The sequence below is a fragment of the Mytilus californianus genome, unplaced genomic scaffold (assembly GCF_021869535.1).
Source record: "Mytilus californianus isolate M0D057914Y unplaced genomic scaffold, xbMytCali1.0.p SCAF_15, whole genome shotgun sequence".
Classification (NCBI taxonomy): domain Eukaryota; kingdom Metazoa; phylum Mollusca; class Bivalvia; order Mytilida; family Mytilidae; genus Mytilus; species Mytilus californianus.
The window spans coordinates 24,896,536-24,921,378 of record NW_026262637.1 but is presented as its reverse complement, the minus strand read 5'-3'; the positions used below and the strand labels follow the sequence as shown (position 1 = coordinate 24,921,378).

The window sequence follows — 24,843 nt, the reverse complement described above, 5'->3', positions numbered from 1 at the left end:
AAAGTCTTTGCTCCTTTCTAAATATGGCAGATGTTGCAGTTTGCACGAAATGCAATGAATCAAAGCACTGATGAAAATACATAAGACACATTTCACTCAAATATGTAAATACTATTATATGACAGACTAAAGTCTTACGACAACTCATACATGTTTTTAAATAATTTATAAGACTTTGTTTATTTCGAATTTAGTGACAAAAAAGTTGCCTTATTATACATTTTCTTTTGTAACTTATGCATGTAAATTGTATTGAGTGAGATGTCTAAAATGAAATTGTTATTTTGAGTATTTGACAAACATCAGAAAATCTATAGAAATTCAACGACCAACTGACAAACACTCTTGTACATAAAAGTGAGGCGAAAGATACCAAAGGGACATTCAAAGTCAAAAATAAACTGACAACGCCATGGCAAAAAAAAAGAAAAAGACCAAGAGACAAACAGCAGTATACAAAACATAACATAGAAATCCAAAGACTGAGCAACACGAAACCCACCAAAAATCAGGGATGATCTCATGTCCTTCGGATCGGTAATCAGATCCGGCTACACATGTTTCACTCGTCGTATTACTCAAGTACAGACCCAGTGATAAATCTAATTCGGTAGGTCACATTCTGGGAAACTTAGGACGGGATTGCGGTTACAACTATTGGAACATATCCGTCGTCATCTGTGAAACAGATATTCCATAACGGTCAACCAACTCGTGTTGGCGTCCGTAAAATCTTCGAAGGGTTGATTTCAACTTCACTATTTGGAACTCTTATTTAATAACTTCCTTGTGAGCAGCAACCATCAAGGAAATCATGATAAGGTACTTTGCTTTCTTCATACAAATCGTGAACAGATAAGATATAGAATATACAGTATTCACTATTTAAACAGATATTAATACATTTTAAATATTACGAAGGTTTCAAATAAATTTGTGCAGCTTTCATCAAATTCGAATCTTACAAAATTTTCGCTATTGCATGGTTTTCCATAATTCAGTCAAATAATAATACAACACTAAAAATTAATACTTACAGGTTTTGAAATTAACTATTTTGGTATTTATTTCTGTTTCTGATGTGCACATATTCTTGCAGTCAAATAAAATAGATCCAATGATAACCTTTACTTCACACATTATAGCAATGGGCATGTCGAAAGGCAATGTAAAGTTCAATTTTTTCCCGACATGAATAAAAACATGTAATTGATCCTTGGATTGTTTAAAAAATATTATCCATATTGTGTCAACTGTAAACTTTTTGTTGTTGTAAAAAGTATATCTTGATACAGGGGTATGGTCGACTTGGATCGGGAAAATGACCTGAAATAACAAAATTAAAACATGAATGCGAATTTAGCGGTTACTCTGAATTAATTTGTCCTACATGTTCTGATCTGAATCGATTATTATTCAATTAATTGGTTACACTTTTAGGTGTTTCTATTTATTATAGAAAGAAGAATAACAAAAATACCGAACTCCAAAGAAAATTCAAATTGGAAAGTCCCTTAACAAACGGCAAAATCAAAAGCTTAAACACATCAAACGAATGGAAAACAACTGTCATATTCCTGACTTAGTACAGGCATTCCCTTATGTAGAAAAATGTGGATTAAACCTGGTTTAATAGCTAGCTAAACCTCTTACTTGTATGACAGTTGCATAAAATTTCATTAAATTGACAACAATGTGGGAGCAAAACAAACAGATATAATATATAAAAATGTCACAAATTAGGGTACAGCAGTCACTGTGTTATAATCGTAATCACTAGAAAAAAAAACCAACTACGTCAACAAAGAAACACATGTTGGCATGTATACACTCTATAGACAAAGAACATGAGCAAAGTTTTCCTTTTTTCCGCCTTTTTTAAACGATGTTGATAGCATAGACTAATATTAATCCGTGTAAAGAAACTCCAAGAGTTATTAGGACTTGAGTGGTTCATGATCAGATCAGGGGTTGACATAATTAACACATGTACACCCATCTATTGTTGAAGAGGTCTTTATTTTTACATCTTTGTGTCTTTTCTTTCTTTGTGTTCAGCTTTGCTGTTTTATTGGCGTAATGATATCAATTACATTAACGGTATCAATTTTTATTCACTTTGTTAATGTATCTTCTGGTGATGTCCGAGGACGAAATATTTGAAAATCCAAAACCTAATAAAAATAGTGGAAGAAATGATCAAAAATAAAAGGACCTAAAGCTAAATCCAGACAAGGAATCAGAGCTTTGAATGAGGAATATATATTCTTTAATTCAAAATAATTTCAAAACGTTTATAACAGCAAATGTCATTTTTACATTATCCGTGTGTCCATTCCTGTACCGAAGTACTGGCTACTAGGCTGGTGATACCATCTAGAACTAACAGTTCACCAGCACAAGTATCAACCCAGTGGTAGTAATAGCATTAACGGTACCATTTTTTATTCACTAGATGCGCATTTCGACAATTAATGTATCTTCTGGTGATGTCCGAGGACGACATATTTGAAAATCCAAAACCTAATAAAAACGTTAGAAGAGCTGATCAAAAATAAAATGACCTAAAGTATAGCTAAATCCGGACAACGAATCAGAGCTTTGCATGAGGGATATATATTCCTTAATTCAATATAATTTCAAAACTTTTATAACAGCAAATTCCAATCTAACAATATCTGTGTTTTCATGCCAGTACCGAAGTACTGGTTACTGGGCTGGTGATAACCTCGGACCAACAGCTAAGAATCCTTATAAATATGCACAGTTTTTGCCAATCAACATGTCTTAAGAAGAAGTATTAATTCAAAATAAAGGAAATGTGGTTGGATGTATTTAAACAGCATTGCAAAAAACAATAAACATTGCAAATATATAAAGGTATTGGCCATTAATGGGAATGCATTCATAACACGTCTAAGCGGGCGAATTCCAGACTTCGAATTTAAAAAGTCCTAGATAAATCAAAGTGACAACCAATTATGTAACATTATCTTGAGTTTAATAGATGCGTACCATGTGGCGGATTATATAAGTTTTGTGAGTATTAAAAACCCAACTAAATTCTCAATAAAATTATAAATCTTAATCAAAAAAAAATAAGTAAGTTACAAAAAATCGTTTTACAGAAAGCAACAGTTGAAATTTGAAACAAAAACAGAAAATACGGTGTCATAGTTGACAATTGAATGATTTTCTCTCTTCCCTTGTTATGACGTTGCTGCAGTTATAAATAGAGTAAGAAAACAAATGAAGGTAACAAAAACAGAGAGAATCGATGCTCTTTTGGGCCTCATGCGATTCTTCGGAAGCCGACAGCAGCCGGTACGTATCATGGGGAATTATTTTATTTTTGTTTTAACTCCTAGTAACGACATAGCTTACTCGTTGAAACGACTTAGCTAAGTCGTTATTACGAGTTAAAATATTAAGAAAAAATCCCCACGACACGTAACGTACATATGTTATACCACTGTTTCAGGTTAGGGTGAAGGTTGGCGCCCTTTAAAACGTTTAAACCCGCTGCATTTATTGCACCTGTCCTAAGTCAGGAGCCTGCTGTTCAGTGGTTGTCGTTTGTTGGTGTGGTTCATTAATGTTTCTCGTTTCTCGTTTTTTATATAGATAAGACCGTTGGTTTTCCTGTTTGAATTGTTTTACACTAGTCTTTTTGGGGACCTTTATAGCTTGCTGTTTGGTGTGAGCCAAGGCTCCGTGTTGGAGGCCGTACTTTGACCTATAATTTTACTTTTTGCACATTCTGACTTGGATGACTTGGATGGATAGTTGTATCATTGGGACTCATACCACATCTTCTTATTTATATGAACACAAAAGCTTGAAAATTACCTCCCTGACTAAAAATTAGTAAGGTATATGTAGATACAAAGAATTGGTTTGCAAGTTTGGCTGTTCCTGTAAAAAAACTTATTTCAGACGGAATAGCACATCCTAAATTTTTCGGTGATGTTGTTTACCGAGCCCGGAAATTTATATACGATCCGGGTAAACTTATCAATCCTTTTAAATAAACTTATTCTAAAAGGTTGCCAATTCAACACTGTAGTTAAATCTTTGAATATGTTTTTAATTGGTATAAATATTGATTTTGTTATCAGTAAATTAAAATCATACTAATAGTTTTGTTATACACATATGCAGTATAGCGGTACTACAATCTTTCGATCCTTTATTTTGACTTGCACAATTTCATGTTTTTCTCTGACTGTTAATGACGTCTTAACACTAAATCCATTGGTATTGGATGTGTACTGATTGATATTTAAGTCTTAGATAAAAAAAAATTTATTAGTTGTTATTGGCTTTGAACTAGCTGTCAGTAACTGCGAGTACTCTCAGATCTGTACTTAGTGTCCTTTTTGTTGTTAGGGATGAGGGATGGATAAATACCCTGCCACGTCCAGTCTGTGTTTATGTTTGATGTTTTTCTACTTTGTATCAATCTGATGAGTTAAGGCTTTTTCAACTGATTTTTATAGTTTTTTCTTATGTTCAGCTGTTACACCTCTGTCCCAGGTAAACAAAAAAGGGGGGGGGGGGGGGTTGAGCGCTCACAAACATGTTTTACCCCGCCACTTTCTTTATGTGCCTGTCCCAAGTCAGGAGCCTGTAGTTCAGTGGTTGTCGTTGGTTCATGTCTGTCATATTTGTTATGGGTTTGACTTTTTCTCATTGTTGAAGGCCGTACGGTTGCCTATAATTGCTTACATCCAGTTTATTTGAACTTTTGTGGATAGTTGTCTCATTGGCAATCATACCTCATCTCCTTATTTTTATATGTATAGTGTTTTTATTTCAGGGAAATAAGCAATTCAAATTCTTGTGCATTAGGTTAGTTTTTTAACGGATTGTTTAAGTTTAAACATATTTTTTGGCTCAAAGCAAAAAGGATCAGACACTGGTAAAACCCGTTTGAGACACGTCTTTGTCAAGGGTTTATACACACTAAAGTTTCTAAATGTTCTATATCTATCTTTAGTCTAACGTCCATATATATATATATATATATAGACATTTTCAACAGATGAAGCCATCAATTGTTTAAATTTATATAATATATTTTCGCAGATTAGATCATCTTTGAGTTAAGAGTTTTGTATATATGCTCATATCATCAAAAGAAGAAGAAATACTTGCACATCAATCTAACAAACTGTTGACGCAGATATATGTCTCGCCTGTCGGCATAAAATTCAGAAAAAGACAATCTGATGGACTGCAACATTGCTTAATTATTCACTTGCTGCACCATGATCTAGTGGGAATGGCCTAAAAATGGTCGACAAACTGAGATGTACAGACAATTATGTAACTTTATAGAAATATCCTTGTCTATTGTAAGTAGTTCCTATCAATCTAACTTAAGCAGAAAACTTGACATTAATTCAAAGTCGCTGAACCATGACCTAGGGGGCAGGGCCTACAAATTGTCGTCAAACTGATATGTACTGATAGTAATGCAACTTTATATCAAATATCAATGATCTATCACAAGTAGTTCCTATCAAACTAACTTAAGCAGAAAACTTAACAATTGTTGACGCCATCGTCGCCGTCGTCATCGCCGTTGCCGGAAAAGCAATCCCTATGTCGCGCTTTCCGCGACTTTCGGCGCAGGCGAGACAAAAATGAATACTTTTTGTTATTGAGCATTAACTGACCATTGAGTGCTTTATGTTACAATATGTTCTCCTTAATGAACAGTATAGAAATGTTACCTCTGTATGATTTCTTAAAGGAAATTGCAACGACTTTACTTCGTTTAATCGTAAAGAGATGTCAATGTCTTTTCTATTTTTCATCTTCGCAACTGAAAATAGAATTATTTCTTTAAAAAAGATTACAGATAAGCAATCTGAAATGTATGATATAGATTTCAAATATATAACATACGATTTCAATTATGCCATAATTCAGTTTAATTTGATTAAAATGTTAAAGCTGTAGGTAGAAGAGGAGATTCCCAACAATGTCATTTTTTCTGATATCAAAAAGGTCCATGCATCCATAGACACTTTTTGTCATTCCTTTATGCAAATTTAACTACAGACAATTATTATAAACCAGTTATTAATTGCTTGCTAAGAGAAATCATCAAATAATCGCATCATCCTAATTTGCTATTGAAGTATCGAAGCTAGTTTTGTGGTTTTATTTTTGTTTTAATTGATGTTGCATATACATTTTATTATTAAATGATTTTAGTCGGGCAGTTGCTGCTGTCACGATTTATTTAACGCAATGACAGCACTCTATTGTGATACATTCAAAATTAAAGCCAAATTATAAAAACGTGTTTTTTTTTTCATCAGTTAACAGAGTACAAGCGGTTTAGAGTGAATTTCATATAGTTTTAATGACATACAATAAATTGATTTATATTTCATGAAAGGAATGATCACTTTTTGTTGAAAATATTTATTTTTTATGTTATTATTTATATTATTATTTCTATTATTATTGTTATAATAATTAACATTATTATTATCATTATGTTTTTTATTATGAAGTTGACACAGACAATAACGTGTTAAAGTTCTACCTAAAAATTTTGTGCCTCCGTAGGCTAAAGACGTGTAATGTTCTTTCTTCTCTGTTTCCTTTTTCAATCCATAGATCTCAAGGCAATAATAATATCCTGATCCAGAAACAAAGATCATTGGTAAATCGTGTTCATTTACTGTGACATCAGCTATCATTGTTACTCCACTGAGTGATGGTATTTCGGGTCGTAAAAATAGAAGTAAACAATTCATTCGTTCTGGTCCAAGAACCTTGAAATGCATTTTTCTATTCCCATCATCAATTTGTCCATGAAAGAGGATTTCTTGACTGTTTGTCATACTTTTTCGCTACATCAATGCTAAATATTAAAGAAAAAGGTGGATAAACGCGTTTTGTAACAAAAAAAGTAACAAAACTACGGAAAGATAAAAACAATTGAAATAGAAGAAGAAGATTCTTTCAGCCCCGACATTTCATTCATTTCTTAAACAAGCTGAGTAACATATAGGTCCTAGGCATAGGGATCAAAATAAGGTTGAATAAATATCCTGCAATTCAATAATGTATCAGCAGATTTTTTAAGCTCATTTTGACAAATACTCAAGTTTCACTATAAAGTGACTCATCAATCCTGATCTTGAAATCATTAGCGCGTTTTAGTTAAAATCCTGCCATAATTATACGTGACAGGGGCCTAACCGATTGACCGTAATAATTGGCAACACAATAATCAATCAACCGATACTACACATGACTGTACCTTGCTTGCCAGTAGCATGTAAATAGATAATACCAGTACACGGTTTTTTTGCCATGGTGAACGTAGCTATTTGAGAAGTTGTCATTAAACATTTGTGTAACATAAAGTAAAATAAAAAAAATACCGAACCCCAAGGAAAATTCAAATCGGAAAGTCCCTTATCAAATGGCAAAATCAAATGCTCAAACACATCAAACGAATGGAAAACAACTGTCATATTCCTGACTTGGTACAGACATTTTCTTATGTAGAAAATAGTGGATTAAACCTGATTTTATAGGTAGCTAAACCTCTCACTTGTATGACAGTTGCATAAAATTCCATTATATTGACAACAATGTGTGAACAAAACAAACAGACATAATAGGTAAAAATGTCAAAAATAGGGGCACAGCGATCAACAGTGTGTTATAATCTTAATCACTATTAAAATTAAACAAATATGTCAACAAAGAAAAACAAAATGGCATGTAGACAAAGCACATAAGCAAAAATGAAAGACAAGAATACAAAAAATGACCACAGCACAATAACACAATGGCGGGATGCATAAGTACCGAGCCACACTAAGAGGATATTACCAAAAATAAACTAAATTGTAAAGGTTGATGATGTACAAAGGCAAATAAAAGAACACTATAACACGTAATTAAAATGATAAACAACGTCAGTACCTAGAATCTATACTTGAAGACCATCATGTATTATTTGTGAAGTTGATACGGAATATTTATCAACAAGGTCTTGGTATCTTCCGATGAACTTTTTTTAGAAAAAGGACGAGACGTTCTTTGACATAACCCTTGTTCATCAGCTTTTTGCTCAGTCACTGGTGACGTTTTATAAAGTCTGAGTAGCAGCTGCAAGCGCTTGAATACCGAATGAGTTGGTAAATGTATATCCCATATGCAGGTGAAGTTGGAATATTGCTACTAAGGTGGGGGAAATGGATAATTTCAAAATCAAAATCGTCTCGTTTATCATAGATTCTGGTACTGAGATGACCGCTTATGTCAAATTCGAGGTATAAGTCTTAAAATGAGGTGGAGGAAGACGTGTCTGTTGTTTCTTTAATTTCTAGTTCTGGAGGATACATTAATGGAACCCAATCAGAAACGTTTGGATTGTTAATGGAAAGAACATCATCAGTATATCTGAATGTAAAATTAAATGATCTGGCTTCTTTTATCTTCTTTTGACAAGTGTCTGAAGGAACTCCAATTCATATGAAAATAAGAAGAGGTCGGCAAGGACAGGCGCACAGTTCTTTCCCATAGGAATGCCGACAATTGGTTGAAAAAGTCTACCTCTAAATTCAACAAATATGTTGTCAATAAGAAACTCCAGCATACTGATCACTTGTTCCTCTGTGTAGCATGTTTTACCTTTTTGTTCACTATTAACAAAATATGCCGTATTGTATCCCAAACGCAACTGTTTCATTAGTATTTTTAAAGTTTTCAATAATCTTTAATTTAATGTATTCAGTATAAATTGTATGACAGTTCATACAGAATACAAATATTCGAAATATTATTCAGAAAAAAATCAGAATAACAAAAATTTAAAACCAGAAGATGTGGTATGATTGCCAACGAAACAAATAACCATAAGAGACAAAATGACGTAAATGTAAGTAAGTATATGTCAACATGCGGCCCTCAACAATAAGAAAACCCGATACCAAATAGTATGCTATAAAAGGTCCCGACATAAAACAATTCAAACGAGAAAATTGTTTTTTTCTTGTTGAGGTAAATAGTTGATAACAGTTGAATTAAGAAAATAATTCATAATTGATTGTAACAAAAGTATTTATCTTGCAGTTACTTCGTTTTACTTTGCTACCGTGATATATGTCAGTCTGATTATTTGTAAAAATAGAAAATTGTTTTTGTATTAAAGGTAAACAGTCTATATCTGAAATACATTTAAATATTAGTATTGGTCCAGAACCAGTTCACTCTATGTGGGTTACCGTGAGAAATTTGCAGTTTTTCTCAAAATATTTTTTTAACATGAACACCGTTTCGAAATCTTCTTGTAACTTATAATGAGTTACCAAAAGTTAGATTTAGCACCATAGACTCGGACTTTAAATCTTCTTTTAAAAGAACGCCGATTGTTATTGGTGTGGGGAATTTTGTTTAATGATTGAAAACAATCATAGGGTCACCGACTTCGTTTTTGGTGTAGTAACCAATCTGTTACCTTGTTGGTAGTGAAAAATGTACAAATTCGACGTTTTACGGCATACACCGCGAAGACGTTGCGATTATTTCGACGTTTTGAGGTATTTTGTTACCTTAGATACCAGTTTGAATGATGTTTACCGTTAAATCGAAGTCGGTGACGCTATAATTATTTTACATCGTTAAAACGGAAATGTGTGTACCAACAACAAAGAAAAATCTATGTATTAAAAATTTTAAATTTGATGATTTTAATACAAATTTAAGAACGTTTTTTGCCGATTTTATGTGCTTTGTATACAAATGTGAAATAGCCCATTTACTGTAACTTGAGCGTAAGCATTTGTAAAAATGTTCATATATTTTTCATCGTAATTTTAATCCATTACCACACTGTCAAGTAGGTCTAGGTCTCAAGTATAAAGAAAAAGAATACTTATAATAAAGTGTAAAACGTATTTTGAAAAAAATCATTTATTTTTTAAAAAGAGACACTATTTGTGGTATTGTCAAGGATTTCTTTAATAGGACCTCTTGCAATTAAATTCCTTGGTATTGTAAAAATATTAAATTTTATTCATAAATATTTATACCAAGATATCATTAAATTGGATATTCTGCATTAAACATGATTTGTCATATATAAGATCAAATTGCTGAATAACTCCCTCCTGAATTGGTAAAGTATACCCCTTTGCATTAACTGTAAATTAGCTACATGTTATCTAATACAAAAACAGTGTAACATTTTTAACAACTGTATTATCAGTATCTGTACGTTTTATCACGGAAGTAATATCGAGGGTCATAATACTTCCATGGTTTTATCAAGTGTTAATTGACCTCTTATTCTATGATCATATATATGGATATGAATGAACCCCGCATTATTTTTGTAATTCATGCTTCCCGTCGATAATGCCGATTTGGTGATATACCAGTAAACTATTACACTTAATAAAATAAACACAAAGTAATAAAATAACACCCAACCTAGGGTTATACAGTATGTATAAACATTTGATAAAATGCACTTCATGCATTTAAGAATTATAAACCACACATAAGTGTGCTATGAAATAGACTTGAAAAAGTACTTCATATTTAATAAATAAATAAGGAGATGTGGTATGATTGCCAATTTGACAACTATCCACCAAAGTTCAAATGGTGTGGATGTAAGCAATTATAGGCAACCGTAAGGCCTTCAACACCCAACCTAGGGTTATACAGTATGTATAAACATTTGATAAAATGCACTTCATGCATTTAAGAATTATAAACCACACATAAGTGTGCTATGAAATAGACTTGAAAAAGTACTTCATATTTAATAAATAAATAAGGAGATGTGGTATGATTGCCAATTTGACAACTATCCACCAAAGTTCAAATGGTGTGGATGTAAGCAATTATAGGCAACCGTAAGGCCTTCAACAATGAGAAAAACTCATTCCGTACAGTCGGCTATAAAAGTCCCAAACATAAAATATGAAACAATTCACTTAAAATCATTCAAGACCGTGCTTTGGATATGTTGCACATCGTTCGGCGTTTTCTTTGAATTTTGTTTAGGGGGTGGCTGTTTCGTTGATGTTTATTAAAAAATAATGAATATAAAGTTTAATTATAATGAAAAGTAACATGTTAGACAAACATGATAAATAATCGGACTGTTAAGTTTTATGTTGAAACTTTTAATCAGTTGAGAGACCAGCAGTATAGGTTGCACTTCTGTAGGCAGACAATGCAATTTTCCATAGAACTCCTTTTGCATCTAAAACTGTGCCACTTTTACTATGAAGTTTCGGAAAAATTATATAAAAAGTTCACATGCACTACTAACTTTTGCAAAGGTCAAAACATAGGGCTATGCGGCATATTTTCAACATTTTTGTTCTATGCCTCAAACTTTAAAAGATTTTAAACTTATACTAAAATGCTTTATTATCCCTCCATTTACTTTGAGTCTTTTTATGGTTTGCAAAACAATTGATTTACAAAATGCAACCTTATATTACTTGTTCTGTCAGAAAAATTAATATGCAAATACTCGGTTATTCATTCTAATTGATTGATAATTATTTTCCTTCGCTAGGGTGCAATTCTATTTATATTTATATTAATTGATTGATTATTGATTGAAATATTACAGGAGTTGTCTCGTTTTGGTGAATAATGATTATTCTTTTCTAGACAGAAATCTTCAAACCATTTTTCTCACATAATGTATTGAAAATATTTAAGAGGTAAAAGAATCGTTCAACTCAAGCAAATACAAATTAAAATAATGTCCATTGATCGTGAAATGATTTAAAACCAAACATTCATTTATAAATAAGAAGTTGTAATAACATAATATGACATCATATCATACCTCTGTTGGCGGACTGTTGGTACCCAAGGCAATCACCAGCAAAGTAGCCAGTTCTTCGGTTATGGTATTAAAAAAGGTTAATGTTTGATTGACATTTGCTGTTACATTTTGGAAATCGTGTAAAATTTTGGAATATATATCCCTCATTTGTGGTGTCAGATCTTTAGATACCAGAATAGTTTCAAGATTATGACATTTTGACTGAGTGTCGATTCACATGGTGGGTGATGCAGGCTTAACAGGAGATGCTTACCCTGTCAACGCACCTGGTCTCGCTCATTTTGGAATTAATGCGATTCCCTCAGTTAACTTTCGGAATTGTGGGTCCTCAATGCTCTTCAACTTCGTAATCTATTTGGCCTTTTTAACTTTTTTGAACCGAGTGTCACTGATGAGTCTTTTGTAGACGAAACACGCATCTGGCGTACAAAATTGTAATCATGATATCTAAGACGAGTTTATTTCTTATGTGTTACCTTATTTGTGTTGTTTGAAAAGTCCTTGTGATAATATCTAAATGTGACAGGTTTTTTAACTGATCCTCTTTTTTAACTGAACAAGTAGGTAAAATAAGGCGTGACGAGATCCATATAGTCAAAGCCATGCAACATACATCATAATGTTGTCATAATGCCCCTTTAAACTTTCGATCGGGAAAAATAGAAAGTTTAACCTCTAGTTGAAAATGTTTTCGTCGCATGTTTTGTGTTGAAATTTCTTTTGTGTAAGCATATTGCCGATTAAAATTACTTGTATTATCATTGGTTCGTACAGTTATGTTTATAAAGGCTAAAAGTTTAGCGATAAGTACCGAAGGTGACTTAAAAATTTTCTAAAAATAACATTTTTGTATACAGGGGTTTTCGCCATCGGCCTTCTTCTTTATATAGCGTATGCCTTACACATATTTTCAATAACGTTTTCTCATTTTTCAGCTTATTTTTCTTTATTTAATACATTCTTGCTTATGACAACACAATCTAACATTAAGAACGATTAATGTGTCGCCCTTCTACTCTATTTTACACAAGGCTGGAAAATCGTACAACAGTTATGCGTCGAATATTTAATAATTGAGGAGTAAATATCTGCCATGTTTGTAAAGCTGAGTGATTGTTTAACAAATACCAAACAGAAACTAACAGGGAAGTCCTTATAAGTTGATAATTGTTAGAAAGTATGACATGATAAAAATAGGGTGTATATAATGTGCCTAAGATGACCATGTTTAAGTGTTGTCTTACCAGCTTCATTTAACAGAGGAGTAAGCAATATGTTTTTACAATTACCTTGATTAGCGACGGTCCATGAAAAATCCGCATGAAATACAAAATTTCCTTCCGCAAATATCAATGGATAAAAACGGCAAACTGAAATAGTCATGCGCATCAAAAACATCCTTATATAGAAAAGTTTTTTTTCAAAAAATCTTATGTGGATTAGGACCTGCATATTTACATTATTTGGCTACAGTATTAAATCAATACTTTAATCAATGTTATGTCTTATCGCTGATTTCTAATGTAGTTAAATGTGTAAACTTGTATATTCGTGTAATATAAGTCAAGTGAATATATACAAAATAAACAAGCGTTCTATTACATAATAAAAAGAAACAGAATATACCAATGGGAGCCCCAAGGCTAATAAGTTGAAGAGAAACTGAAAACGCCATGGCAGAAAAAAAATTGTAAGGGGTTCAACGTTACCCTGTGTCTCGCTTGCGATTGCTGCTGTTAGTGTTAAAGTGTAATGTTGACTTAAGAAGTGAGTTCATTAACCAGTAAAATACAGAATTTTTAAAAAAGACGACGTAAAGACAAACAAGTTTACCAAACAATTTGTTCACTATGCCTGTGTCTGTAGTCGGGTCTTTGATTTCAATGAATGTAAAGTTTGTATGACTGGTAAATTATTAAGTCAGGAATTTCGCTACCACAGATTAATTTAAACTTTTACTTAATTCTTTCATAGATACAAAGATTTGGTTTGGGAGTATGGCTGTAACTATAAAAACAAATTTGAAAATGGGATATCACATCCTATTTTTTACGGTAATGATTGAATAAAACAATACAATACAGTGATATGAAAGCAAGGTTGATTTCTACATCTAAGAATTATAAATGCTGAAAATGCGCGGATGCGACTAGACATGGATAAAATCATATGTTTTGATTGTCTCATTTCTAAGCATGATAGTTTGAATATTGATCTGTTATTAGTTGCTTTGACTGAGAAACTAGACAAAACATAAGAAGAACGAGCTGCATAATGATCTGATGTCTATTAAAAACGAAACAGAAAAGAAGCGCAGTAGCTGTTAAGATATATACCACAAATACGAGACAAATTCAATGCCAAAACTGCGATTCCATATCTTCATTAAATGTATAGTTTAATAAAATATGCAAAATAATCTAATGTAACGAAAATGGGCTCCTTCCTTCCCTGTGGTGTTGTGACGTCACTGTGTTTTTTCAGTCTCCCTGTCAACGCTTGATGTGATGCGTCCTAATACACAAAATTGATAAAGTGGTTCAACAGAGCATAAAGCAGTGTAATGTCTGAATTAAACCAAAAAGGTTAGGGCAAGTTTATCACTGTTTATTAAGTATATATGTAATTATAGTTCAATTAGACAAAATGATACATGGATTGAGGGAAATATGACATACATGAATACGGAACAAATTAATAAAGTGTTAAAATTTATTGTTCACACCGGTTAATAGGAGTAAAAATTATTTATCATAAAATAATAACATAATTGAAATACGTAAATGTTACAGTCTATTTATTAGTTTATTTGCATATAATAAAGCTAACTTAATATTATAACTGAGGTGCATGAACTATGATAAAGATAAAACACAATTATATATACAGAAATCAAACCAAACAAACTACTCTTATACAGTTTTGCTAAAGGCTGTGTCAGACATTCATAACAGCCTTTGTGTTAGGGGTTGGTCTAAAAAACTGTTAATGGCATCACTTTTCTAATACCCTTGTGTTTGAATCATTTCTAACTAGATGTCACATTCCAACGCAAAGAAAGTTTCTGAGTCCTTGTTGGTCATATAGCTCTTCAATCGTTTCGGTCCTTGACTTTCAAATATACGGCTTTGAGAGTTCCTAATGAAGGGAAATCCAGAAAAGCACTTCGGAAGCATGAAATTCATAGAGTTGTTTTCATGTTTTATCTTTATCTCTTTGATATTGTGACGAGAGTGCTAAGAAGTATCATAGCCAAGTGCCTTAAAAGAAATATTTTAATCGCTAATTTAGACTTTGAAAAATACATAGTGTTAATGATAATAACAAAAACAAAACATTACACACAAAAAAGATTGAACAACACGAATCGCACCAACAAAACTGGGGTGACCTCAAGTGCTCCGGAAGGGTAATCACTTCTTGCTCTAAACTTGGTACCGTCATGCGCATGCAAGAACAAATCCAGTCATTAGTCAGATTCAATAATGTTAAAATCGAGAAAAGAGGACGGGCCTGTAGTTGCGACAAATGAAACATCCGTCATCATCTGTGACAAACATATACCATAACAGTCAACCAAATCATAATGATATCCATAAAACCATCGAATAAACTCATCATAGATACCAGGCTTTCAATTTTGAATGTCACATGTGCGTTTCGTCTACAAAAGACTCACCAGTGATGCTCGAATAAAAAAGCTTCTGGGGCCAAGTAAGATACGAAGTTGAAGATCACTGAGGACCCAAAATTCAGAAATGAAAAAGTTAATTTATATTTAGGACCATATCAGTGATAATTTATGTCCACATCGAAAGAATGACTTCCTATTAGGAACCTTTAGCGCAATAGCCTCTTTGTAGGCAGTTTAAAATAACCAAAGAAAAACCAGACTAATAATTTGTGTATCTGCAATATTTATGTCTCCTCTTCGGCTAATGCATATGTGATGTTTTAGTAGTATTTCGTCTTCTTCTTCATTCAACCTTGTCCAGGTCAAACTTTTTTTTTTATCTTTTGGCATTGGTTTATGATATTTGGCATGAACGTGTAATACTTGATATCTAAAAACATGCTCATGTCTGGAACATAATTTTTCGTTTTCGGAACCCCACACCTAAACCATATAGTATGTTATTGTCTTAATTTCCATGATGAAACCTTTTTAGTTCACTGTAGGTCTTATCCCTGTAGGACATGCATTGCCCCTGATATTATTGACTGTCAATTATCTAAACAAAAAAATAAGGAGATGCGGTATGATTGCCAATGACACAACTATTCACAAAAGTTCAAATGAATGGATGGATGTAAGCAATTAAGTGAGTAAACCCATATATTCTTAGTTGTAATGATAAGACCTTTACAGCACACAATATATTTTTTTTCGCTGGATTCATTTCTTGTATCCTAAATCAATGCGACAGTAGTTTATCAATGTTCAAATCTCGTAAATCGATTAGGAAGAGACAAATCATGGTAACTAACAAAGGCTGGGAGATTGACATGAACTCGAAAAGAAGAGAAACCGGGCACGTCGACAGGATAAGCGTCTCCTACTATGCATGCATCAACAGTCATGTGATTCACACATTGTCAATATGTTGCAATCGAGATAAGGACACAATCTATAAAATTACAAATCAATCGACTATACGGTTATTAAAGATCTAAGACCGCGACAACATGTCGCTAGTGAGTTGAGACAAGAACACATGTAGTGGTGACTCAAGTCGTTATTTCTAATAACTCTATTAGAGCAGTTTTTGTGTAAAGAATACGCCCCTATTATCATTTTTAATAGTGTCGACATGCACGAACGTAACTATTAACTGAGATATAGAAATGCCTTCCGATGGCGCAGAACTTATGTTACTGCTGAGAAATTGGAAGTTGACAATTGGAAAGTTGAAAGCATCACATTTGTCTTAGATTCTTATTTGAAGTCGTCCATCTGTGTAAATATCAAGAAAAGATCAAAATAGGAATCAGACCTTTTATTTTCAGTATTATCCTGAATCTTAAGTTCACTATGACATAAGAGATGTAAGCACTCGTTGAAATATAGGTTATTGAATGACAAGACTTCATCAATATATCTGAAAGTAAAATTTAAGAAATTTGCAAGATGCTTTATTTTTTTTTTCTTGAGAAGGTTCTGTATGAAATCTGTTTCATATGAGTACAAAAACAAAAGTCGACCAGTAGTGGTGCACAATTAGTACCAATTGGAATACCGATTATCTGCTGAATTTCAATCCACCTAACTCAATAAATACATGTATGTTGTCGATAAAAAAAAAGTCGAGCATTTTGATGATATCATCTTCGGTGTATATGTTGTGTGAATCAGTGTAACACTGGTCGTTCTAAGTTATACTAAATTTGTCAGAAGTTTTAAGAACATACTGTGGTTTATTTATCATCAATAACTCTTTCAGATGCTTAAACCCTACGGGTCTTTAAGTTTGTCGAATACGGAAGAAATTTGGAAGCTGAATATTATGAGTTTTATATTGAAAAACTAGTTATTTTTAAGTTAAAAATCTATGATTTATTACTTATGAGTTACAATATAAGAATCTTTGGGTCCTCAATGCTCTTTAACTTCGTCCTTTAGTTAGCCTTTTGACTTTTTTAATTCGACCGTCACTGATGAGTCTTTTGTAGACGAAACGCGCGTCTGGCATACACAATCATAAGTCTGGTATCTATGATGGGTTTTTCATAAGTTGCATATTTTACAAAGATTATTTTTAGGAATTCTAGTGGGTCTACTTTCACCTCTTCCAACTATTGGTACTCGTTCGAAATGTCCTTGTTGGTTTTCAATTATTCTTGAAATGTTCACAGCTTCTGTATAAAACACCTCAACACGAAGTCCATTACTTAAATAAACCATAACTTCATAAAAATCTTCTTTTGTTTCACTAAGATATATAAACGGATTCTGTCTTATGTCAAGTTTAAGAAGTCGTTTTTTACAGAATTTATCAGTTGGTGATCTTTTAGGGGTTAAAACGACAGTCACATAATGAACCCGATAATGACAATAAAAATCAGCAAAATATGAACTAAAGTTTGGTGTGAATAATGTACTGGCATCAACATTTAATCTAACTGGTCCATATAATGATTCGGATAAAGGCTTCATAGTCTGAAAATCTATGGCAGTACTAAAAAATAATCCATCTATACGTCCGTTTAGAACACGGATCTTCATTATGGTCTTTTTTATAAGGCTTCATTATCCCAGAATGATATTCTCTTATGGAGGCAAAGTACATTTCCGATTTATTTTCTATAGAGATAATCAATAGTATGGAATTTCCCTTGTAAAGCTTTAATGAAACTTACCGTCCTGTTGAGAAGACTTTGGTACTTTTGTTTTATAAAATCTAGAAAGAAAACATTGAATTATGGCAATTAATACATTTAAAAAATTACTTATTATATACAAATATTTATTTAAACAATTACTCCAATATAACTGGGTAAAATATGAGCGGCTAGCGAATACAAATAATATACAGAAAAACCATATGTTCATAATCAATCAATCCACTATACTGATATCATTAGAATAAACAAAGGTATTCTTCAATTACAATGTTTTCGTCGTCCTTTCTGATGTATATATAAATCTAAATGACTAAGTACAGCTATTTTCAAAACCCAGTCCTTTTTATGGTAAAACATGGTAAAAATAACGCAGAGATTTAATGATTTCATGTCATGTTATAGTAACTGGTACAACTGAAAAATATGAAATTAGGTTTTGAAAATGTCATTGGTCTTATAATATATATTATATATAGATTTTTTTTTATTTTTAGAGTTGTATCTCCTTTGTAATCTATGCTTGATAATTCAAGTTTTCTATGACCAGGCAGATATTCCTAAAATAATTCTAGTGTTCATATTACATTCTGTGATGGCATTACTGTTTTCCCCAACGTGAATAACCCCATGTCTACCTTTTATAAATAACTGTACTTAACTGCAAGGAATAAAGTTGAAAATACTTTTGCTTGTATACTGACTTACTCCCTTAGATGGTACTTTTATGTGTTGAAACATTTATAAAGTTTTAACTACAACTACTATATAAACGCTTTGTGTTATATAAACTTACACGATTTAAAACTTAACTTTTCACCACTTACTTCATTCGCAATAATACGAACCACATCGCTTTCATACAAAACAGAACCAATTATAGCTTTTATTTCACAGTTTTTAACAGCATGGAGTGCGAAGGGTAACGTAAATTTCAGTCGTTTACCAGTATATATAAAGAAATTTATCTTTTCTTCATGTTGTTTGAAAATCAGAATCCAGGTTTTACCTGACTGATATTTCTGGTTACTCTTGCAAGTATACCTAGAATGTAGCTTATGGCTTACATCAATATGTCAATATGGAAGTTATCCTAAATCAAAAAACATTATCACGGTAAAGCTTAATCATTCATGCATGGCTGCCATTTTATTACTAGTTGATGTATTATGTCTCCGAGAAAATTCGACTATTCTCTGTGATCTATAAAGTTTTCCAAAATTTTGACTATTCTGGACTTACTTTTGGAGTATTCTTTCCAGTGAGTGTAAAAAAAGAGGAACGAAAGATACCAGAGGGACAGTCAAACTCATAGATCGAAAACAAACTGACAACGCCATGGCCAAAAATAAAAAGACAAACACAAATAATAGTATAGATGACACAACATAGAAAACCAAAGACTAAGCAACACGAACCCCACCAAAAACTGGGGGTGATCTCAGGTGCTCTGGAAGGGTATGCAGATCCTACTCCACATGTGGCACCCGTCGTGTTGCTTATGTTATTACAAATCCGGTAAACAGTCTAATTCGGTAAGTCACATTCGTGAAAAGGGAGGGTATTGTAGTTACGACATAAGGAACATATCCGATATGTAACTTTTATGTTTTAAGTTCTGTTTTAAAAAAATGTTTTTCGTAGCTTTTATTTGAACAAACTAAAAATAGAACTATCATCAACACAGCAGAAAACTACTCACCACAATACCGTCTTTAGCCAGAGACATACCGCTCTAGGGCTTAAGGTCACTGATTTGGACTTTGGACCAAAGCTTTTAACATGGGGAAGAAAAATAACGGTAACGGCCGAAGGAATAAAACAACTCAGAAAAAAACAGCAAACAAAAGAGATTGAAACATGTAATAGTAACAGTATAAAATAACCCAATGTTATTAGCGTTAGTGATGTTATATCCGAAGCTCATAATATAATATACCAAACAGATGACTCTTTATTTGGGGATTTATTCTCTAACAGTAGCTTACAACAGAATAACTTTCTTTCTAAGTTATTCTGTTGTAAGCTACTCATCAGCCAATCATCAGCCGAATCAATTACGATGCATAAAGAAGGTCATCAATGGCAAGCGAGCCACACACAAGGCAACACAAAGATGTTTATATTATTACGATGTTTAACGCAGGATACACGAAGGCAACACGATCAGCTTTTATATTACTACCAATCTCGCTGATTGATTTTGATCTTCTTGGTTTTAAAATTAATCAAGGTTTTATTTCAATAAATCTCTCCCTTTTGGCATTTCAGTTAGCTGTGCTTTTCTTCATTGGGCTATTTCTGTAAGACAATCTGAGGGTGGTATTGTACATTACCTTGACGACTTTTAATTTTTGAGAAGGGGCAGAACAGGTAAATGGGCTGACTTGAGTTCCATAAGCGGATGAGAAAACGACTTCTCCCAGGGGAACGGAGAAATGACAAACTTCTTCTGGATGTTTACCATGAGAGGGCAAGGAACACTGGAACCCAGGAGTGGAAGTAAATTAGAAGATACCTGGATCACTACTTTACTTCAAAGGCTTGTTCGGTGCCATGGCAGGACAAGATGATCCAGTAATTATTCCAACAAAGCAGTGACAGTGAAATCAATACATAGACACTAGCATTGTGATGATGAAACTTAAAGCAAAATGTGTATGGAGTAATACATTTTATTTCTAAAGTTTTAAAGTTAAAAAATTTACTGACAATGCACCTATCAAAAAAAATATCGACAAAAATATGGCTAATGAACATTAGCACTTGCCACACTGAAAATCACTGGCCAGTGTTTTCAGGAAACCAGTTTAAACGCCTTCAAAAAAGAAAGGTTTCTGGGTATGTATACAGTATTCCGTGCCTAGACTTGTTATAAAAATAAGGACATTTGATAAGATTGCCAACGAGACAACTATCCAACAGAGTGTTCAAATGAAGTAGATAAAAGTATGTATATGTTCGTGAACGGCATTCAACAATAAGAGAATCCCATATCATACAGTCAGCTATAAAAAGCCCCGACAAGAAAACAATTGAAACAAGAAAACTAACAGACTAATTTATAAAGTATAATTTACTTAAAACAAATATGACAGACATGAACCAATGACAACCACTAATTTTTCAATTTATCAAAAACAAAATATATGGTGGTACCTATAAATAACAATATTCAAAAAGTGAAACTGTTAAGTTGATAACATTTAGGAATAAGTTTATTCAAAGGATCAATGAGTTACTTAGATCGTAACTAAATTAACGAGCTTTATAAATAACATCACAGTAAAAATGAGGATATGATATTCCGTCACAATGTGTAAAAAGTAAACAAATATAGGTCAAAGTACGGCCTTCAACATGGAGCCTTGGCTCACACCGAACAGCATGCTATAAAGGGCCCCAAAATGACTAGTGTAAACAATTCAAACAAGAAAACCAACGGTCTAATCTATATACAAAACGAGAAACGAAAAACACTTATAAACCACTCAAACAAACGACAACGACTGAACAACAGGCTCTTTAGTTTATTTTTGGTAACGAAATCCCTGGCTTATAATTAATAAGTTATACATTAATTACGTTAGTTGAAATCTAAAACGCGGCTACAGACACGGACATAGCAAACAAGTTGTGATATATATATATATATATACTCCATAAGTAGGGGGAAAGGAACATCACTCTACAAAAAGAAAAAAAATATCAATAAGGAACGAAAAATCGTCTCTTTTGTAACAAATACTTATACATGGTTTTCCGTGTGAAACTGAAAGATCCAAATTTAGAAAAAGACAATTATTGATATATGTATTAGATTTATTTAAAAAAAAGTTTCCATGGATAAATTTCAAAGTAATATTAAAAAATTCTTGATTATTCAAAGCAAAAATATAATCAAGGTAAGGTTGTTATGGCCATTTTTAATTTGGTGCTCTTTTAATAATGGTTTATATATATCATGTGTATATGACTCCCTAACTTTCAGTCCCTATCGTTTTAGAAGAAGATCATTCAATAAACTCATATCGAGAGCACGAGAGTCGGTATAATACTTTTTTAATTTTGACGCTTCACTATGCATGTATTGTAATAAATGTATTCGTATTTGTTCGCCAAAACCGGGCTCGTAAAATGCTTACGTTACAACTGCAAATGATCGACGCCAAAATGCATCAGCAGATGTTGAATAAGGCAGTAGGTCAAGTCTCTTAAAATATCGGGTCAATAGTCTCAGAATTTTAAATAACAAAAGCAAATGTAGGTGTATTGTACTCGGATGTTACTCAGTTTATAAACGAGCATAGGAGTGAGTGCTCGTATAATTTAAACAGGCTCTTTAGTATTGTTTCAATGTCTGATCATTCGTTATTGCACCATTTTGTAAAACAACTGCACTAGGATAGGTCCCTGAACTCAAAGGTCTACTTAGTTTAAAATGTCAAAATGGTTCTTTTTTGTAATGCTCTGACGATTTAAAATACTTACTGTCCACTCACACAAACACCGCCGCTTTTAATTAAATTTAAGGATGAGATTTCATCAAACTTATATGGAGTGTTGTCTCCGATATTTTTTCAGTTATCTTAAGCGACAGAATTGAAACAACTGTAGCAAAGAAGTTGATCTGTCTATAGTAGCCAGCACATTTTGACCCTGTTTTCTTAATCATGTGCGGTATGTTCTTTCCTCGTTCAAATTAGTGGTCATCCTTGTGGTAGTTTAACTGTTTTACTTTTACGGAAGATGGTATAGATAGGAAAAGGGGAGGTTTGTGCGTACCCAATTCTAGTTTGACCCCGCCTCATTTGCGTATATATCAAATCAAGCATGTGTTTTACGTTGTTGTTTGATTAGTATGTACGTCTTTTTCTCATAAGTCGACTGTTGTTAGTTGATGTGGCCTTTTGTAATTTCCAATATTATTTAGTAATTATTATTATCTTTGGATGTATCATAAAATTTTCGCCCAGCCTACATGTAGTGGTAAAGAGTTTTCATTTTGAATCGGCTTTATTTGAAATGCAGTCGATTCAAACTGACAGTTAGATTAAATGTCACGTAGATGCACATTTTCTTTCTTAGAACTCTGTTTCAAACACATATAAACGCAATCGCATATTTGGGTTGTCTTGCACCAGATTTGCATTCAGTTTTGGCGTGAATCGATCTTCTCAATTAAAATTGATTGTTCTGTATCAGGATCTGTTACTTGTTATCCTTCCTTCTTTGTCAGATTTTAATTTATTTGCATGTAACGATGGCTGCCTTATTGACCATACAATATACATCTTTAAATCTTCCTTTCAATCGCTTAAACATATACCGATGGTGGACAAGTAGCATACTTGTTCAAGTACAATAAGTCGTGGGTTCCTTCTCGTATATGTTATATAAATATATTGCCTAGATATTCATATCAAGTGTTTGTCTTAATGAGATGTTTTATCAAATTTAAATTCAGCTCAATATTTTTAGTTTCCTCAAAAATATTAAGATTTTTCGATCAAGAGACTTGAGAATTTTCACGCAAATTTCAAGTCTGAAGGTAAAATAAAGAAAGAAGGACTTTTAGTTGACGTGTAAGTTTTGACGAGTGAAAACTATGTATATTCAAGATTATTTAGATCAATAAGTTTTTATCATGACAGTGGCATTTTATTGAATAAAAATGAGGTTTGTCTCAGTCGTTGTTTTACAGAGTTTTCACGGTCACGTGACTCTATTGTTGTTGATAGACTTGGGGTCAAAGCGTGACCTGCTTTCCAACTGAAATCTGTTTCATTTCTTCCGATCTGTGTCACGTGACGTCATGACAGTCTTTGTTTATTCAAATCTGTGTCCTTTTTATCAAGTAGACATGTATTGATGTGACGTAAATAGGGACAGGCACATATAGAAGGATATAAGGGATATTCAAACCCATAAGTCGACAACAAACTAATAAGGACATGGCAAAAAACAGAGCTCACAATTCAAATAAAGCTAACTAATAACTGAAATATAAAAAAAATATTAGTTTTTTACACTTTTTTCATATGTGAGAAACTGTAAACCCCTCTTCTTCTGGTTCCCTCCCCCTCTTTCCCTGGTTCTCGCCTCCTGACTCCCACTTCCTTGTCCTGATTCCCAGGTTTTCATCCCTGTCAAACCCCGTTATATATATACATAGTTCAATACACATTAACTTTTCAATTGCCTTATTATTACGACAACACATGTCCTATGTGTTGTCGTTATAATAAGGCAATTGAAAAGTTAATATGTATTGAACTATGTATACTAGTGCATATCTTGTTTGAAAGGACACAAATTGGAGACAAAAAGGACATGTATTTGTGACGTCTGTGGCACAATATAGAATTAAACACAGATCTGAGGAAAGGACACAATTTTGAGGCTGGATATAGATTTGAGGAACGGGCGTAAGAAATCCTAAGCATGTGAGCGTGCTCTTTCCAATGAACGGGAAACAGAGTTCACTTACAGAAAATTCTTTTTTTTTTTCTTTTTTTCTAGGGATGATACTTATATCTTGTATATTATATGTACTTATTATAATAATTGATATACAGTAAGAAATGACAATCATAACATGCACATTTAAGTCACAAATTTTAATACAAACAATTGTCTGCTACACATGT

General features: G+C 32.7%; 2 protein-coding genes across 11 annotated transcripts in view; both read right to left on the bottom strand.

The window, feature by feature from the left end:
• Positions 1 to 24,843, bottom strand: part of LOC127725730 (uncharacterized) — a 262,471-nt gene that overhangs the window by 73,516 nt on the left and 164,112 nt on the right. For 3 of the 9 annotated variants that reach the window (XM_052232934.1, XM_052232935.1, XM_052232931.1), the window contains exons 1-4: positions 13,144 to 13,229; positions 6,563 to 6,883; positions 5,739 to 5,830; positions 1,038 to 1,326 (exon numbers count right to left, since the gene is read on the bottom strand). The exons of 3 other annotated variants lie outside the window; for them this stretch is intronic. In XM_052232934.1, coding sequence (XP_052088894.1) covers positions 1,038 to 1,326; positions 5,739 to 5,830; positions 6,563 to 6,863 — 682 coding nt within the window. In that variant the 5' untranslated portion in view covers positions 6,864 to 6,883; positions 13,144 to 13,229. Of the gene's footprint in view, positions 1 to 1,037; positions 1,327 to 5,738; positions 5,831 to 6,562; positions 6,884 to 13,143; positions 13,230 to 24,843 lie in introns of those variants that run through there. 3 more of the 9 variants (XM_052232938.1, XM_052232933.1, XM_052232930.1) reach the window with 2 other exon arrangements.
• Positions 16,992 to 24,843, bottom strand: part of LOC127725729 (phytanoyl-CoA hydroxylase-interacting protein-like) — a 188,126-nt gene continuing 180,274 nt past the window's right edge. Inside the window, exon 6 of one of the 2 annotated variants that reach the window (XM_052232922.1) lies at positions 16,992 to 17,638. In XM_052232922.1, coding sequence (XP_052088882.1) covers positions 17,580 to 17,638 — 59 coding nt within the window. In that variant the 3' untranslated portion in view covers positions 16,992 to 17,579. Of the gene's footprint in view, positions 17,724 to 24,843 lie in introns of both variants that reach the window. The other variant, XM_052232923.1, reaches the window with a different exon arrangement.